General features: G+C 38.6%; 6 protein-coding genes across 6 annotated transcripts; 4 read left to right on the top strand and 2 right to left on the bottom strand.

Moving 5' to 3' along the window:
- Positions 1 to 1286: 1286 nt before the first annotated feature.
- On the top strand, positions 1287 to 2266 carry CBG21339 (the record flags this gene model as incomplete). The annotated part of the gene is made up of 5 exons (XM_002639768.2): positions 1287 to 1325; positions 1369 to 1486; positions 1534 to 1699; positions 1747 to 1875; positions 1927 to 2266. The coding sequence occupies 5 exons, from the start codon at positions 1287 to 1289 to the stop codon at positions 2264 to 2266; spliced, it is 792 nt and encodes a 263-aa protein (XP_002639814.2).
- A 308-nt stretch (positions 2267 to 2574) lies between these two features.
- Positions 2575 to 11831, bottom strand: CBG21340 (the record flags this gene model as incomplete). Its single annotated transcript, XM_002639769.1, is given in 25 exon segments — positions 2575 to 2879; positions 2925 to 3009; positions 3056 to 3179; positions 3228 to 3373; positions 3418 to 3613; positions 3659 to 3898; positions 3943 to 4117; positions 4161 to 4418; positions 4463 to 4982; positions 5033 to 5242; positions 5290 to 5434; positions 5479 to 5588; positions 8804 to 8924; positions 8970 to 9345; positions 9389 to 9754; positions 9808 to 9934; positions 9982 to 10172; positions 10216 to 10318; positions 10365 to 10653; positions 10704 to 10880; positions 10930 to 11228; positions 11277 to 11345; positions 11396 to 11551; positions 11554 to 11660; positions 11756 to 11831. Coding segments are annotated over 25 exon segments (4971 nt in total).
- Cbr-dlc-6 lies at positions 8335 to 8761 on the top strand (the record flags this gene model as incomplete). The annotated part of the gene is made up of 2 exons (XM_002639770.1): positions 8335 to 8541; positions 8585 to 8761. The coding sequence occupies 2 exons, from the start codon at positions 8335 to 8337 to the stop codon at positions 8759 to 8761; spliced, it is 384 nt and encodes a 127-aa protein (XP_002639816.1).
- Positions 11832 to 13849: 2018 nt separating the features above from the next.
- Positions 13850 to 15241, top strand: CBG21342 (the record flags this gene model as incomplete). Its single annotated transcript, XM_002639771.1, has 5 exons — positions 13850 to 14071; positions 14186 to 14292; positions 14334 to 14586; positions 14633 to 14863; positions 14912 to 15241. 5 exons carry the CDS (start codon positions 13850 to 13852, stop codon positions 15239 to 15241), a joined length of 1143 nt encoding a protein of 380 aa, XP_002639817.1.
- An 804-nt stretch (positions 15242 to 16045) lies between these two features.
- On the top strand, positions 16046 to 16797 carry Cbr-rps-7 (the record flags this gene model as incomplete). Its single annotated transcript, XM_002639772.1, has 4 exons — positions 16046 to 16192; positions 16243 to 16383; positions 16426 to 16602; positions 16678 to 16797. The coding sequence occupies 4 exons, from the start codon at positions 16046 to 16048 to the stop codon at positions 16795 to 16797; spliced, it is 585 nt and encodes a 194-aa protein (XP_002639818.1).
- A 451-nt stretch (positions 16798 to 17248) lies between these two features.
- On the bottom strand, positions 17249 to 18584 carry CBG21344 (the record flags this gene model as incomplete). The annotated part of the gene is made up of 4 exons (XM_002639773.1): positions 17249 to 17679; positions 18059 to 18287; positions 18332 to 18447; positions 18497 to 18584. 4 exons carry the CDS (start codon positions 18582 to 18584, stop codon positions 17249 to 17251), a joined length of 864 nt encoding a protein of 287 aa, XP_002639819.1.
- Positions 18585 to 18781: the final 197 nt, after the last annotated feature.

Below are 18781 nucleotides of genomic sequence, written 5' to 3'. Positions count from 1 at the left end.
CCACCAGACGTCCCAAAACGTGAAATTCGTGTTAAAAATGGGATATCGGTAATGTGGTCTACCAAGAAGTGGAGTAATGGGAGCTGCCAGATAATTGCGTCACTTTCAAGACCGATACCTATTCTTGTCAAGCGACATAACTCACACATTATGTGTATCTCCATGGGAGAGAAACATAATGGTTCATTTTCAAAATTAATATCCGCAACCTCATGCGGGAAGGAAGACCCAGGCCGATCTCGCTGAATGTGGCTGGACAATTGTGCTTTATCCACCGTGTAGCCCGAACCTTCTACTTTCAGACTACCACCTACGCAGCCATTTCCAATGTCATCTTGATTGCAAAAAAATTCACCTGAAAACAGGATATCAAAAAGGGGTTGGCTTGGGTTTTTATTCGCTTTCACCGTAGTTCTGGAAGGAAGGCACCCACAATTTAGTGGGGCGTTGGCAAATAGTCATCGATAACAATGGTCATTACCTTCAATTTATACGACATCGTTTTGACCTTTTTTACTTTGAATGTATCTGACACTAAAAATGACGGGAACTTTCCAAACAACCTAATAGATATTCTTGTTTCTTTTCGGATTTGGCGTTTTCGGACTCAACTTTCGAAAAATTAGGTTATGAAAAATCATTAATTGAATACTGAAACTTAAGAGAAAACTTTTTACCAAAACTAAATTTTCCATACTTGAAAAATCTGGGTCCCGCCAGTGGGCCTAGCCGGGCTGGGCCAGATTTTCAGGGCCCGGGGTTTTTCACAATTGGAGAAAATTGGAAATTTCAAAATTTTTCTCCAATTTTGTTGTATTGACCCTAATTTTTTAAACTCACCTTGGGCTGGTCACTAAACCTTGAGCCGGTCCCTAAAAGTCTTGAGAAAATTTAAGCCCGGCCCGTTGCAAGTATGCAATTTTCCGACGGAACCAATAGTAAGGAGGTCTAAAAAATCGGTGTCCAAAAAATCTCCCCTGTAACTCAATTCACAAATCCTCCCGGCCTTTTAATCCTCTGAAAATCTCTTTTTTATGCATCCCCCTATCTATAAAAAATCGATTCTACCCTCTCCGGTTTTCGGATGATGCCACGTCGTCTGTTCTCTTTTGCATAAAAAACACCGAACACCAAGTATGGCTGAATGTCGTCCTCGTGGCTTTTCCTCCCTCTCTCCGATTCTGCAAACACTATACAAACAATATGATCTTTTGCCACACACTTTTTCTTCTCTTTTTTAGTTTCATTTTTGCAGAAGCAGTTCTCACTCGGATCGACCAACCACAATGAGAAACTGGCCACTTTTCGTATTCCTTATCTGCCTGGTATTTAGTTCTGAATTGTGACTATTCTTAAAGATGTTTTCAGGTTCTCTTTTTCTATGCCTTCTACATCTACCAAGCTCAAGGAGCAGTTCTTGCTCAGACAACGGAAGAAGTTAGACAACTATCTGCACAGTTGAGTTTGACGAAAGGAAAACTTGTTGGTAAGAAACTAAAGGATGGATGGATTTAAAAACTTTGCTCATTTCAGGAAGTATGGCTGATATGGAAACAAGCAATAGTGAAAAGAAGACATTATCTACGCAATTAGACGACGTTACAAAAAAAAATGAGGAATGTATGGTTTCTTTGAGAAACACAAAATTGAGAGTTGATACTTTGGAAAAGGATGGAAAATCGAATACAGATAACTATACGTAAGTAGTGTTCAACGTCTTCTGAATATCTGAATTCCCGTTTCCAGCAAAATGCAAGAAGAGTTGACTGCTGTCAAGGCGAAAGCAGAAGAACTCCAAAGAAACAACACGGCGCTTACTTCTCTTGTTTCGACACAATCCCAATTGATCACTCAGTTGAATCAAACGATTGGAATGTAAGTTAAAGTATTTAAGATTCCTATATGTGAATTTCATTTCCTTTTCAGCATCAAATTCGAGAAGGAAGAGTTGAAAAATGCCGCGAATCTGAGCAACTTGACACCAAAAACAGAAAAGCCTGCTGCAGCAGCACCAGTTGAAGAGCAACAGAAGCAGGATCAGAAGGAAGTATCGATCACCACTCCAACGACAACAACGTCCCAGAAACAGGATCCAGAGGCTGATGGACAAGAAGTGAAAGATGATAACGAGGAACCATCAACTGTAGCGGTTTCATCGACTCAATCTCCTTTAGAAAAATTTGAGGAAAAGAATCCAGAAGCAGAAGAGCCTGAGCCAGTTGTTGCTGAGCCAGATGCTGCTGAACCAGAAAACAAAGAGACATAATCGTCCCTATTAATTTTTTTAAAAAATCATTTCATTCCTCACATTGCTGTTATGAAATCGGTTCAGTTTTTCAAATTTAGACTTTTTTCTCGCGGGTTTTATTGGATAATAGTTTTATTTTGTATCTAAATCGATTTCAATCGAGCGTTTTTTTGGGTCATACAAACATAACCTCAATAAATGTTTGTGTTTATTTTAAGGTGTTGATTCAGCATAATTTGACATTTGACAGTAAAATTTAGGATTTAAATTGAACAATATTCTTAAATGAAATGCAAATGAAAATCAGAAATGAAAAGGAAATACATCTAGGCCAATCTCGACATAATATCCACAGCTAATTGTCGAATTGCAAGATCTGGAGATGCAAGAACTATTTGAGAAACTGCTGGAAGAAAATCTGGAAGGTGCTCGCGGAGCAAGTTATCAGCAACATAACGGAGAGGAATCAGACAAATGTCACGATGTGCAGCTAGACGAGTCTCATCGTAATCATCTTTGTTCTGGTCATTATTTTGAATCGTAGTTGTATCCGGGTCTTCTAGAGCCTGTTGGAATGGATTTCGGCGGTCGGGAACAAATGGTTTCAAACGATCACGATGCTTGTCATATTCTGAAATTCAAAAACATTTTTAAATTTTTCACATGCTACACCAACCGCTCAACGCATCGTCTACAAAATCTTGGGAAACCAGTCGATATGCATTTTCTTCTCCATTTTCCACAGGAACCAGGTGGTACATCTGAACAGACCAGTTCAACGATTTCTTATAGATTTTTGATATTTACTGTAATCGCATGCTCTCTGCATACAAGAGCACTTCTTCTTGTGCTCACTTCGAATTCTACACTCTTCAAGTCAATACTTCTCGATTTAACCAATTTTGCGATCTCTTCGAGATGTCCTTGTTTTCTGAAAAGAAAAATGGATAAAAGGAAAAAAATTGCAATTAATACAAACTTGGTTCTCTCAAATCTTCTCAACAAACTTATCGTTCTGATCAAATTCGAACTGACGAGAATTTTCAAAAGGTTCGCATGCTCTATTCCCAACATTCGAGAAAGTAAACTTCCGACTGCTGGTCGACTATCGAAATCAAGACTTGTCTGAAATACAAAAATTGTTTTTTTTAAATAAAATTGTTTCTAACCTCTGAAGATTCGCTGAGAATTCCATAAAGGATTGGATAAATCGAATCATCCAGCTTCGGATCCATGGGACTTGTGGAACCGATCAATGAGGCTTTGAGCTTGGGATTTGAGTCTTCTGAGAGAAGAAGAGATGCAATTAATTGGAGAAGAAGACAATGAGTGAAAAGGGTAGAAATGATTGAGTGAACTTCTAATCTGAAAACAAAATCATATGATCTGAATTGTATTATATCATCTAACCTGTGAGTATCTGCTCCATGAGATAACATTATCAATGCTATTCCACTACTCAAATCTTCTTCATCATCATTAATAAATCTCTCTTTTCGGGAAGAGAAAACTTGAACAGCTGCTATAAACTGTCGGAATAAGAGCTTTCCCGGATTATAAGATGTCACATCTCCAATATCTCCGTTCTCATCTGTAGAATTTCGGACGAAAAATGAATTGAGAAGTTTGATGTGTCGAAGACTTTGAGACCTAAAAAAATCTTTGGAAAAAGGAAAAAAAATCATAAATCTCACGATGCATTTGCTAAGAAATTACTAAATATACTCCATTGCTCAGTTGAAAAGTGTGTAGAGTTATTAGCAATCAGAGTGAAATATGCTGGAGCCACTGCACATGTTTTATCAAAAAGGGTACATTCTACTATCAAAGAACATATATCCCGAAGAAGTCTATCTCGCCAAGCAGACACTGAAAATGGAAAATATGTTTAGCGTCTTAGATTTTACCTCACTTTTCTCTAATTCCAACATGTCGATTACTGTTTGAGTGCATGCACCAATGACTTGTTTCAAGATCTTCACCTCCTCTACATCTGGTCGTCTTATCCATTTTTGAACGTATGGAAGAATTACAGCTGACATACATACACCTCCACTATCCGCTCCTAATGGTTTGTTAGCAATATCTACCAGGAGACGTCCGATCATATCCAGAAGGTTCTTCTGAGTATCTGGAGAAGACGTCAAAAGTGTTCCACAGATTTGATCCACTGAAAAATTTATTTCCCAAATCTAAAGACTATAATTCACTCACTAAATGTCAGAAAAAGCTCAGCTGCTGCAATTTCATATGTTTCTTTTCCTTCCCATGGAAGTGGCCCATGAGGAACTGCCACCGGATCTTGATCCATTTCTACTGTATCCAAGCATTTCGACCGCAAATCTGATCGATGAAGCAGGTGATAATTTGGAATGTGTGGAGTACTGTAGAGGTATAAAATCAATGAATAAATGTTCGGAAGTAGTCGAAGTGCAGCAGAAGAGACTTCCGAAGAGTCATCAGAATTTTGAAGCAAGTTGACAACACACGGAACACATTCAAGAATACTTGAGGATAGAATCGATGGACTATCGATTCGGAGATATGAAGAAATGACGTCAATCGCACACCAATGAACTTTCTCATCTCTAGCAGCACCAACTGCTTTCAATGACCCAAAAAGTGGTTTCCAGCCAGAACCTATTTTATCAGCTTGAGAGAGAACTAATTGACTGAGAGCACACAGAAGTTGTTCTTTTGTTTCTTCTGAGCAGTTCTCCGAGCATGATGCAGTCTGACAGTGTTTTGTATTGTGTTTCCAGTTTGCTGAAAAGTCTCACTCACCTGAAAAGGAACAATGAGCGTTTGGTTGAATGACATTCCCGGTGATTCTGTTATCAGCAACCTTGTAACAACTTCTGCCAATGCTGAAGCAGCTATTCTAGATTCCTGATCACACTGACACACTTTCACAAAATGTGCAGATACCAAAGGGTAAATGAACATTTGATGAATCAAAGGACGATGAGAAAGTGTGGATATTATATCAGAAATCTGGAAAAAACACGAATTAGTTCAAAAACCCGAATCTGAAATCATACTCTTGTCAACAGAGAAACTGGTGCAGTCAAATGAATGTGTTTCTGAGCTGAATAGAATATTCGATTCTCAGATGAGGATACAATCGCCACGCAGAGATCATGAAGCGCAGGAAGGCATAATTCACGACAAACTTGAGAATAGAATCTGCAAATGGAAGATTTAAAGTATCCAATTTTGTTGAAAAGTACCGATCAACTTTGGCAATCAGAACACAAATTGCTCGATTCAACGAGTGAACAGAAAGTGTGGGCTCATCACCAAGTGCATTTTCTATGGAACTGTCAGCAACGCTTGTGTTCTGAAAAAATTACTTACTATTACTGTTAGGCGGATTACTGTTAGGCGCCGCAATGAAAGGGGGCGGCACAACCAAATTTTTCTCCCCTTTTCAGAAGTCCATCTTTGAAGTCTTGTACCGGGCGTTAGAAACTAATCATTTTTAATGTTAGAACTTGTCCCTATGTAATCGACTACGAAAAATCGAATGGAATCATCAGTTTTTTGATAACTTTATTATTTTGATTCGAAAACTTCGAAAAATAGGAATCTGACCGACCAAGTGGACTAAAAGTGTTGGATGAAAGTTCGTGCCATCAAATTTTTTGATGAATTCCGGTAGTTTATGAAATGGGAGATTGGATTTTGCCAAAATAAATAAAAAATTTCAGCGACGACCCCAAAGTTTTTTTGCATATTATGGTAAAACTAAGTCTTGTGTACACCTGTGTCAAATTTCAGAAAAATTGATTATCTTTAAGTAGTTTTCATACGCATCCGAAAATTCTAAACTTTCAAAATTTTCGGTTTTTGGAAGTTTTGAGGATGACACAGATTAGTGCCACCGAATTTCTTTTTACCATAAGATTCTACGCGAAATTTGCCACTGAATACAATCCTAACTAAAAAATTCGTATGTGTTCGAAAAATGTTAGACGCCTGTTTCTTCATCTTTCACTGTGCAATCCATTAAAAAAACAAGAAGGAGGCAACACCGGAAGGAGGCAGCAGGCAACGAAGAGTCGCACATTCACATTTCCCAAAAGAGTCTGTAACTCGGGATTGAATGAAGATTTTTCGCTGAAAATTTGGGAATGAACTTCTATAAAGTAGGAGAAGACAATCCAACATTAAAAACTGAGAAAATCTATTTTGAACATTTTGTTGTGGTGCCTAATTACTGTTTATTTAATTTTATACATTTCGACTTTCGGTCAGAATTTCGAATTTCTTTTGGGAATCGGCAGAGCTAGGATAAAAATAGGTCAATGAAACCTTCTCTGTGAGATCTCTAATACAGAAATGCTTTTTTCAAGCACCGTTCAACAAAAAATCGGATGCGCGGCGGCTGAAAAACGGCTACCGGTGGGCTATTTCCCAGCACTGGTTTTGATTGTCAAACGGCCCAGTTTTTTCGGACAGCCCAACATGATTTTCAGATATGTCCGGAATGACTTTTTCAAGAAACGGAATCCGGAATCCAGAATCCGGAACACGGAAAAAATTATTTTCTCAGAACCCTGAGTACAGAATCAGGAGTGAAAAAGCAGCGCAGCCTGAAAAAAAACGGGATCCGGAATACGGAATCTGGGCAAAAATATACTTTACGGAATCCGGAATCCAATCCGAACATCCCGGTAATTTGCAGGTCGTGAGAAGAACTATCAATATTTGATTATTAATCTACATTCAAAAGTTTAAACGTGTCAGATTTCAAATATAAGAATCACTTCATTCGACAGAAAAAATAGTTTTACAAAGTTTTATTCAGAAATAGACTAGTAAATTAGTTCACAGTGGTCGTTGCATTCAAGTTGGACTCCGTACTGGCAAGTGTGGTGAATGAAGTGTTAGTGCGTGAGATATCATCAGTAGATTTTGTGGGTTCGGAATCAGTCACATTTGGAAGAGTGGACACTTCCGCAGTGGTATCGATTGTGGTAGTTATCAAAATAGGCCCAGCATCTTCAATTTTCACTGTTGGAAAAGTCGAAACTTCTTGACTAGTGGATTCTGTGAGAATTGAGGTTGTTGTGGTATTAGGAAATGATGTAGACGTCTTTGTGGATTCATTCAGACCAGCATCAGTAGTTGAAACAACGACAGTGGATTTCTCAGGGACAGAAACCGTTGATGTAAAACTCGAAGGTGTTGAATTTGTAGTCTGGATTGCCAATGGAGCATATTTAGCGCTTGAGACTCTTGTAAATAAAATTGTCGTAGTTACAAGGGGGACTGGTGATGTTTCATTGGTTGCATTCAAAGTTTCACTTCTGAAAATCAATCGGATTGAAATGAATCGAACCACTAATACTCGCATTGATTTGTTCTCCTCGGAATCCACATTCATCAGTAAGAAAGCACCCAGTCCAAGAAGACTGATAACTGCGAGGAAAATGGTGATACAAGCAAAGATACACCAACAAGTACCACATTTCTGTGGTTTTCTCTCTTCCTCTTTGTTACTTCCTTTCTTTGATTCCTCATCACTTTCCGTTGATCGACTAGTTTTGGTGGCAGCCACTGATGGTTCTGATCTTTTTGGATTGAGACCATCCGAAAAACTCAAAGTGTTGTTTCCACGAGGACGATTAGACTCCAAATCCACGTCATCATTTGATTTCAATGCTGGAGTGTTGGGAAGACCAGTTAATAGATCAGGTGGAGCATCCGATGGAGGACGAGGAGCCACGGGTGGAGGTACCTGCTGACTGTCTCCAAGATATTCGTAGTCGTTGCTCATTCTGAAATACACTGCAAGTGTCCAAAGTCGTGAAAGTCTTGTATCACCTCAGTTAGTTGGTTAGTTGATGTTGCAAGTAGAATTGATACTGACAAGTTGGGAACGACGATGATTTGATAAGAAAAAAGTAAAACAGGTTAAAAGTGTTACGTTAAAAAAAAGGAAAAATCAACAAACAAATAACTTTTCAATTGAAAAGAAAAAAAATTCGTTCAAATAAACAATTTCTCCATTTTAATCCATTTAAAATCCATTCCTATAATTTCCAACGTTCATTTAAATAACGTATTTCGATACCCACTAAATGCCTGCATCATTTTCACCGGATTCTTCCTCCAAATCGTCTTCTACGAGTTCAGAAGATCCACGAGTGAAGCCACGACATTTAGAGATACGTATTCTGTACAATGACTATGATTCTAACTGGCAGAAGAAAGTCGTATTGCTGGCAAAAGATGCGATTCAGACTGTGATGGAGAAGGGAGTGGAGACGGAAGAAGCGTACTACCAGGTATTTAATATTATTCTCTTTTTGAGTTTTGGGATTTTTTCAGAAGGTAGCAGCATTATTGAAGGAAATGTTAGGAGCCACTTCAGAAGAGGAGAAGACAAAAAAGTGGAATATCATTGTGGGAAACGACTTCAACGTTCATGCTGAAGCTGTGAAGGATACGATCTTGTTTTTCGCAGTTGGAGATGTCAAATTTGTGATTTATCGAACTTTAAACTGAACTATTTTCCCAGTAACTAAATGAAGCTTTCTCCGAACTAACCTCTTCCTTATCCTCCTCTTTTTCTTCCGTTTTTCTACGTAGAAACTTCAGTCGAGAGGGCTTCTCATAGCACAGGGCTCCATAAATGTACTTCTCAAGCTCCCAGATGTATTCAGAACAGCTAAAAATATATTCTGAAGGTTTTTTATCAGCGCAAGGATTCTACCGAATAATATGTTTCCAGCATGAAGACGCATGAATTGCAATTCTGGATTCATCAAGAACCAGTTGCATGGCCAGAAGATGTTCCCGAGAAGTGCAAGTGGATTTCTGTTCACTGTCAGAAGCAATAGCATCGTCCCTAAGATCCTCGAGACAGCAGGAAGTTTCAACGAGTTGTTCGAATATCCAACCACATCGAGATTCTAATCCCAAAACTTGGGCAACAGCACAAAGATTTCGCATTCCACAAATAGAAACTGATATTGCCTCTCGAATCTTCTCCCTTGTTTTTCTCTTTTCCTTAGCTGATGAGAACGTTGAGAGAACATCAATTATCATCTGCCATGCGGAACTCGTCATCCATCTTGCCACATTTTTCTCTGGAATTTTGTAATGAATATGTAATTGATAGTATGGCATTACCTTGAGTACAATCCACTTCGTCTTGTCTTGTTTTTATTCTTTTCAACTTTTCGACATCCGACAGTAATCCTTTTGTTTGCCCATCGAAATCGTTGATCACATTTTTCAGCGTTGGAGTAATTTTTGTGGCATGGACATCTGCTAGTTTGAGATTATCGTACACTTTTTCCAGCCATCCATTCGCCACGTGGACCACACTTCCAGAATTCAAAACAGTCTTTTTCAAATCCTCCAAAGTGTATGTATTCGGGCGAGAGACGTATGAGAGAGCTGCATACGTCGTTAGGTATATCGCATCAGTATTCAGGAATTCTTGTTGAATTTTTGATCGAGACTTGTATGCGTCGGCATGGACAGAACAAAAGTCTGAAATGTTGTTTTTTTTTTCTTTTTATAGATCAAATTTCTGTTATTCTTACTAGCATAGAAGTTAGATGCAAACTGTAGAATAGCTTCGTCTATCGATAGTGTGCTTTTAGGAGAAGCAATCAATTCCAAGTTTTCAGAAAATGACTCAACAAAATTTTTTGCGGTATTTCTCTCGCTCTGAAAACATTTCCGATTAGTATCAATATTAGGAACTCTCTACTTACACTTTCATCTAACTCGCTAGACCTTCTGGTAGAAATTGTTCCACATCGGAATTTCTGTTCAAGTCTTCTTAACTTCAGTGCCATTTGATCATCCGATGCAGAACTACTTCCGGATTGATCAAAAACATTTTCGGTGTCTTCATCCACTGTGGAAATATCGGAAGCTCGCTCAGAACATTTTAGAGAAAAAGCTGAAAAAATTATATTACAATGAGAAACTATGCAAGCCCTTACAGTTCACAATTGTATCTTCCACAGATAAGAATGTTTCTGAAATCATTTTCTTTTCGTCCTCTGTGAAAAAGCGATGAGTTGACAGTTGTTTCATTCCATCCAACTAAAAAAACTATTTATTTTTCTGATTTTTATTCAAGAAAACTCACCATAGCAACTATAGTTTTAACTGCATCAATACTCAACTCCAATTGTGGATTGGCACATTCAACTATACAAGTCATCAACATTCTCCATAACGATAAAGATCGTGTAGTGACACAACTTTTTGCAATTTTACTCATTTTCGATCCGTCTCCCAGTATTTTCTTAATGAGCCTCAGAGCTTCTGATCGTTGATCCAACCGTGGAAATAGAAAAGCTTTGTGGAACAAAGCTTCGAGGGACGATGCAAGAGATGGATCAGATATCATCAGCCGAATTAATTGATCTACGATTCTGAATTTTATTTTTGTTTCAATACATCTACAATTTTTAAACCAACTTACTGGTATAAAGCCCGCCATGTGTGAGGGTTGGTGATCACGGAAGGTGCGAGAGCAAAATCAATTTTACCTTCTCCAACTGGCTCATCATTTCCACCACTTTCCGATGCTTTTAATGAAATGCTCATTCCTTTTTGGGGAATCCCCAGCAACAGTATAATCAGTGGACAAATTTTCTCCCTAACAATAAAACAATAATTTTCCCTTCTGGGTCGTAATTTCCACTAACCATAACAAGTTCACAAATGGTTGATGACGGAGAATTCTCAAATTCGACGATGTCAAAAGAGCACAAATGGCATCGAGAGAAATCAGGCATTGCTCATGGGCACTACTCATTTGTTCTACTTCTGCACTAAGTTCTTCTAACATTTTCCCAACGTCCATATAAACCGCAATAGCTTCCTGAGGTGATTCGCAAGCAGCATAACGATTTGAAAAGTATGCAGAAAGGGATTGTGTGGTTGCAGCCCGACAAGCTACTCGAACTCTTTCTTCTTCATTTTTTCCATAAACTCTTTTGTAAATCTGAAATTGGGTAATCCAGATCATTAGATATCAACGGGATAAACTCACCTGCACACACTGTTCCACATCTATCATCGAAACTTTTAATTCGTTACTACATACCATTTCTACCAGAAGCTGAAAATATCAATCAAACTACATATTCTGTTGAATATAAGCCTTCCTACCGTAATACATTTACATTGTAATTGACTTCTCCATTCATCTATTCCGGTCATGGCATGTAAAACTTGTGACGGTAAACTGTTTTGAGTTTCTTCTGTGATTGTGTCGTGGAATAATTGATCACGAAGAAGGATTTGTACTCCGTCCACTGCATGATGAAATGTTTTTCATTGCCATGATCGAATGCAAGTTCAAAAGCAGCCAGGCATTTTTCTCTGAGGTGAACAATTGGAACGTCTTTCTTATCACTGAACCGCTTCCATGTTTCTGAAAAATATTTGTTTTTTCTTTGAATTAAATTGTTTTTTTTTCTTTTTTAGTTTTTTCTGAAAATTAATGTGAAGAATACTGTAGAAGCTCGCCTTTTGCCACATTGATGGCTTCTTTCGATGCAGAATGTTTGACAGTCCCAGCCAGACCATTAAGTGCAGCTTCCATTCAGAAGACTCTGTGTGGAATATATTGACGAAAAGCAGAGAAGAGTGCTCGCCTCCGAGTCGACGGCTTCATCCCACATTTATTTTTCTCTGCGTCTATGATGGCTCTTCTAGGTTTACGTCGTCTGACTGAAAAGGAGAGGGAAACATAAAAGAAAGAAAACGAAACGGAGAAGAAAATAAAGAAGAAAAAAAGAAGAAGTGAGGAGAGTCTAGGAATTCTGGATTGATTACAAATTAAAACGAAGTCAGGAAAAAAACTCAATATTTTAAAAGGAATAAACAAAGAGTTTTAGTTATTTTTTGTTTTCAGAAAAATCGTAAGCCCGGGAACCTGAACACCAATTGAAAAAAAAGTTTATGCGAAGAAGACAAGAGTGGAAAGTTTTTCCAAGTTATTTTTCTACGGATAAATTGACACACACAGTGGATAGTTTTCCTCTATAATGGTCGTTTGGGACTCTTTTTTTCTCCATATATAGCTCCCACCCACCTAAAATTTAATCTCAGCATGTGGGAACTCGAAAAGTTAGAAACGATTTTCGGGATTATCTCAATCGAACCCCCACACCTGGAACTTTTTGAGACTGTCCTTATTCGAGACCCTGATTTTCAAGAAAACAAGAGTGGGTAGTTTTTCCAAGTTTTTTTTTTCAACAGAATAGCATTCCTAGGATAAATTGCCAACCAAAGAATTAGAGGTTCTTAATTAAATATCTGACTCTAATAGAACGTTCTCAGAAAAAAAGAAGAAAATCCAAAAATTAACAGCCAAAAAGAGAAATCTAATTTGTGGGGAGCAACTTTTTTGTATAATCTCTTCCTGTAATGATAAATTGGGTAAAACCTTGTTCCCTCTATTTTTACCAACTTCAGGGCTCTGCCACTTTTCTGTTCCTCTTTTTCTCGTTTCGGAGTCCGTATTCCGGATTCCGGATTCTGTTTTACGAACGTCGTTCCGGACATCTCTGATGATGAATCTCCTCAGCTGGTTAATGTACAAAAAAGTTGTTAACTACAATAAGAGAGTTCTAGACTTTGCTAAAACTCCATGGAACTTTCAGAACGAAGAGACAACTCTTATAGGATTATTTAGAAGCCCAAAAAAATTTTCAACTGAAATTGTCGTGTGGAACTACCTCTTCTTCTGACTAATACTGTATATTGCCGTTTTCAGTTAAGATTCTCTACAAGATAATTTTATTCAGAGCAGTTTGAGTCTCTACGAATTTTCCGAAAACACTATTAGTGTCATGAATCGAAATGGTGTCATGGTATCTATTTAGATGTTTAGTCACGGTATATATTTTTTTGTTTTTCAGCCAAAAGTCAAAAAGTTTCGCCCCCTTCTTCCCTTCAATACCGTAGTGATCGCGCACCCCAATTTTTGACATTTTGTAGAAATTTTCTTTGATAGCTCCTAACTAGGTTCATTTCAGTCCGTTTTAGCTAATTCTTTTTTTGATCGATAGCAAATCTCTCTGGCTACGGGGTCACCAAAAATCGTCCAAAGTTGTACCGTTTGAACCGAGATATGATAACGAACGTACAAGTGGATCCGATTTTTTTCGCGTTTTCCGGTTTTTTTCTGCCGAACTAAAGGCTAATTCAAAAATCCGGTTTTTCCATTCGATGCGTAATTTTGTTAGCTACAATTAAAAAAAAAGAAAACCGGACCGGTCTGTTCGACCTGAGCGAGCGGAGCGAGCGAAGGGAGAACAGACTAAACCTTGAATCAACTGATTCCACTGAGCCAGGGCCGAAGGCCCTGCATCTGATTCCACCTAATTGCGCGGCATAGCCGCGCCTAGCGGAGTCGGCCGTAAGCCGAGGACGCTAGTCAAGACAAGTTATGGTAAATTTTCCAAAGACCTGAAGACCTATTTCCTGAAAATGCGTGACTAAAATACAATCCAAGCAACGTGGAGGATGGTGCGCCAGCCTATCTGATGGAGGAAGATTGTGTAAGTTTCAGTTCCGAAATCATAGAAGTGAAGAATCGCATCTCAAGAAAAGAAGATGGATGAAACAGTGAGTGAAACGATTAAACGTGTGAAGACGATGTCTTCATCCTCGTCTTCTTCTTCATCTACATCTGCCGAAAAGTTGAAAGTTCTTGCTCAAAGGACCGATCATTTGTTGTACAACTGCCATGCATTGAACTCTGCGACGATCCAATTAAATCAATACCGTCATAAAATGGTTTTAAAAACTGATGGGAAGGTGATTGAAATGGAGAAGGTAATCTACTGAAATTAGTTGATTTTTACTTTTAACTAGCCAAGTGTTCCTTTTTGTTATTAGGAATATTAGGATTACTGTAGTTCAAAAAATGCTTCTAAATAATTTGTTCAGGGTTTGTCTGAACTGGAGCAAATTGGAAAAGAGTTCGCAGAAGTTGGACCACTTATGGAGAAAGAGCTTGAAGACACTCTCGCTTGGTTATTCAGGAAAATTGGATGGTGTGGTTATTTTCCGGTTAATGTAATTCGCGAATTTCCAGGCAGCCGAAAAAAGAACCCAAGAATGTTGGATACGCTGGCTACGAAGATATGCTACTGCGTTACCGGGATCTCAAAAAGGAGCTTGATAGAATGCAGCTGATGAACAATCAAACATCCAACGCCCGGAATCAAGTTTTTCTTGAAAAAAGAAACTTGCGTCAGATGAATGAGAAGATGGAAGAAATTCGCCACCGTTTCATGCTACTGAGTGTTTCCAGACAGATAACATCAAGAACTTTGAATGATAATGATGTATGCAGTGTTCAACATCATATCTACAGACGATTAATTTTTTCAGCCTCTTGCAACATTATTCTTCCTTCCTCTAGTACTTCCTGGTATCATCTACCACGCGGACACTTCCGAATCTTATGCATCATCCCTTCTCCGCATCTTAAAGAGAATTCTCGCAGTGGCAGAAGCAGTTCAGTACGAAAGAAGTCCCTTGAATGATCCAGTTGTCACAAACAGCAATGTCTTGGAATATCCACCTCAGTATGCTGTTCCAGCTCTTTATGCTCCCATCCAGGTAACAATATTGAGACAAAACTAGTCACAACACGTATATGATTTTCAGTATGCCGAAGGTAATGGAGAAGTTCTGGCACCTGAAGAAAGAATCGTTCCGATCGCCAGAGACAGCGCCCACACTCTGATTGCAACTGAGAATGGAGAAGTGTTTGCTCCAGAGGAAAAGATTCCACCGATCGCCCGTGATAGTGCTCATACACTGGTTGCGTCAGAAAACGGAGAAGTTACGGCAACAACTGAAATGAACATGCCAATCGCAAAAGATAGTGTTACAACTTTGGCATCGAATGAATCACCAAAACCATTGTTGCCAGGCCAGAAGATTCAGGGGGCTAATGTTAAGACGAGTCCGAATAAGAGCCAGAGAACCGGATGAACTTCTAATATTCGCCTATAACTCTTAGAATAAAATGAATTTCTTGAATGTGTTTTTTGTTGTTTGGAAATACGATTACTGATTCTTACAAAGTACCATTAAAAACCTAATATGTTCCTGACATATTAATTATTATCAAAGGCAGTATTCGAAGTGTTAATAGCCATTTTCAGTCCAGATATCACCAATTATCATTCAAGCAATATTTTACGGCTTTGAGAAAACCCTTTTCCAGACACCGGATAATGATTTTACACTTTCTCGCAAAGAGGACTGTGACACTATTCTGAATTTCTAGATCGAGATGTGCCAAATAAATTGTTTTCGAGAAGTTCTAGTGCGACAGCAAAGAAGCACCATAATATTATGAATAGGCCTGACACATGCAACTTTTCAGTTGATTAAAGAAGTTTAATTTCGATGCCTTTTTCGAAAAAAATCCCATTTTCGAGACAATCATGTTGGTTCTCCAGCAGTTTAGTCGCTCGTCTCTTCCCCTCTCTTTCAAAGGCGCACATATTTTCCTCGGCGGGTCTCGCAACGCTCGCCGCGGATGAAACGAGTGACACCGTATGCCCCCATTTCTCTAATTTTTGCTGTGGCCTACAACGGATTTTTCCTTTTTTTCGGTAAAATATTTGAATTTCGGCATTTTTCAGCAGAAAATTAATTAAAAAATGAATTTTCATAATCTTTAATAATGTTCTCTTGTCGTTGACCCTGATTTTCGGATGATTCGCCGAAAAATCAGTCGTAGCTTTTTGTAAATTATTTTTTCAAAAAATTGTTTTCAGTGGGTTAAACATGCCCGAGATTATCGGCAAGCTTTTGAAGTCTGACGGAAAGGTCGTCTCTGAGATCGAGAAACAAGTCTCTCAAGCTCTCATCGACTTGGAGACCAATGATGACGTCCAGAGCCAACTGAAGGAGCTTTACATCGTCGGAGTTAAAGTGAGTTCTCAATTAATTCAGCATCAAGTCGAGTAGCAAAAAAATTTTAGGAGGTCGAGCTTGGAAACAAGTCCGCCATCATTATCTACGTCCCAGTTCCACAACTCAAGGCTTTCCACAAGATCCACCCAGCACTTGTCCGTGAGTTGGAGAAGAAGTTCGGAGGAAGAGACATCCTCATCCTTGCCAAGGTAAAATTTGGAATTAAAAAACAATTATCATTATCTTTTCAGAGACGTATTCTTCCAAAACCACAAAGAGGAAGCAAGGCCAGACCACAAAAGCAGAAGAGACCGCGTTCCCGCACTCTTACCGCTGTGCACGACGCTTGGCTTGATGAGCTCGTCTACCCAGCTGAAGTTGTTGGAAGACGCATTCGTGTGAAACTCGATGGAAAGAAGGTCTACAAGGTAAGTTCCTTTTCCGAATATTTTTTTAAGTGAAAATGCCAATTTGTTGCACCCAATACAATAAATAATTTTCAGGTTCACCTCGACAAATCCCACCAGACCAACGTCGGACACAAGATTGGAGTCTTCGCTTCGGTTTACCGCAAGCTCACCGGAAAGGATGTCACCTTCGAGTTCCCAGATCCAATTTTCTAAACATTTTTTGTTGACTTACAATAAATTGTTGATATAATTTATTGTAACTTGAAGATTCAAAAAAGGATGAGGGGATATCGCTTAAAAGCTTTGGTTTCGCCCGATTTTCTCAGACGCAAGATTTCGTCTTTTTCGCATCGAGAAAGTCGTTATTAATCGAGCCTGAACTTTTGGTAATCGCGATTTCTCAACAAAGTTTGGTTAGAATTTGGAACACATAAAAATACGAAGCTTCGACTTGATTGGTCATGTGAAACTGGTGGGCAGAGTTGAGCACATTTTCAGTTACTTCATTACTTCTGGGTTTTTCATTTCTATTCCACTTTCTTCGGAACATGTGGAACCTCATTCTTCGATTTGTGGAATCATCACCCTGTTACAAAATTATGGAGAAAACGATTCATATTCATTGGAAACAAATAACGGAAACAACGTATTATTAAACTCCTGATTACATTGGCTTGAAGTTGCGAGCTTGTTTGAGCTGAGCGATTCTTTTTCGGTCTTCTTCGAATTTTTTGAGAAGTTCTTGTGCTTCTGTAATACATGTATTCCAAACTGGTACGATACGGGAAGAAAAAAAACTCACTCTCTTGCTTATTTTTCTTGATTTGGAATGTATAATAAGCGAGATCAACCTTTTCTTCTTTCCGTTTAATCCTCCAATCAACGGAACATCCTCCTTGCTCAGTTTCATAGATTTAACAGTCTTCTTCTTTTTCGTTACAGTAATCCAGCCGTCTTCATCTGTCTCCGAGTACTTCCTCTTCGCCTCTTTTCTTGCTTCTGCTTGTTCAACATCATATCGCTCAACATAGGTGTCAGCCATTTCCTGAATCTGTTCTTCCGACGGGAACAACCGTTTGTACAAACACATTGAATCTGAGAAATTTGAGAAATATATTGTCGAATTAAAAAAAGTGGGACCTTAGAATTTGAAAGGCGTAGCTTTTTTTAATCTACGAAAAAGTGCGGCAAGAACGTAATATTTCAGATTTTCACCTCGATAGAGCTACTTTCGCAATTAAGTTCGGTTTTTCGATGAAAAACAGATTCTAGAGATGCTAGCAATCATTTTCACACCAAGACATCTACATTTTGTCTAGAAAATCCCACTGAATTCACAGAAACAAGTTTCGTTTACTACTGTAGTGATTTTGAGGCAAGGCCTCAAAAATTGACCGTAAGCCGCCCGCAAATTTTTCCAGGTCCCCTTTTTTCAATTCGACAATAGAGATGGAAATCAGATTTCCATTAATACCTTTCAAGACAGAAGGAAATTCAGGTTCTTCTAAGAAATCGGTGATCGTGAGGGGTCCAATGTCTTGGCACAAGGCTAGAACTTGAATTATAGCTTCTGGCTTCTCAAATGTGATTGACATCGTTAACTGTCCCTGGGAGAGAGAATTATCGTTTGCGTTGCTTCTTTGAACAATGGATTCTTCTACTTCAAATGGGGCAAACTGATCGATCATAGCGAGGATGACTTCCTATAGAAAATGATTACAGACGATAACTAGGGAGAATATGTTACCTCTCCAATGAAAGCTGGAATGTTGCTAACGATGATAGACTTTTCTTTTGACGGGTCTTTTTTGAGAAACAGATGACGCTCCGTTGCGTACTTGCCTCCGATTCGAAATTTCAGGTCTGAATTAAGGTTATTATATTTTTTTTATTTTTCAAAAAATAATCTTACATCTCAATGCATCGGGATCCAGGTGGATAACTTTTTCACATTTCTTCTTCGGGACCTTCTTTATTCTCTTCTTTGAACAGCAACTCATGTCAGCAACCTGCAATCAAAAGAATATTTTTAAAAACCCTGATTCAGATTAAAGCTGATCTAGAACTCTTGTCAGTTCCTGAGTCTCTTTTATTTTAATAAAAACGTTGTAATATACTGTCTATTCAATAAAACGTGGACGCGCCGCAGGTTGCAAAGTGACACGCCCCTTTTTGAAACGCGCGAGAAGAGAGAAAA

The sequence above is a fragment of the Caenorhabditis briggsae genome (genome assembly GCF_000004555.2).
Source record: "Caenorhabditis briggsae complete genome, chrI, whole genome shotgun sequence".
NCBI classification, from domain to species: domain Eukaryota; kingdom Metazoa; phylum Nematoda; class Chromadorea; order Rhabditida; family Rhabditidae; genus Caenorhabditis; species Caenorhabditis briggsae.
The sequence above is the reverse complement of the archived record's forward strand: the minus strand, read 5'-3'. Positions and strand labels throughout refer to the sequence as shown.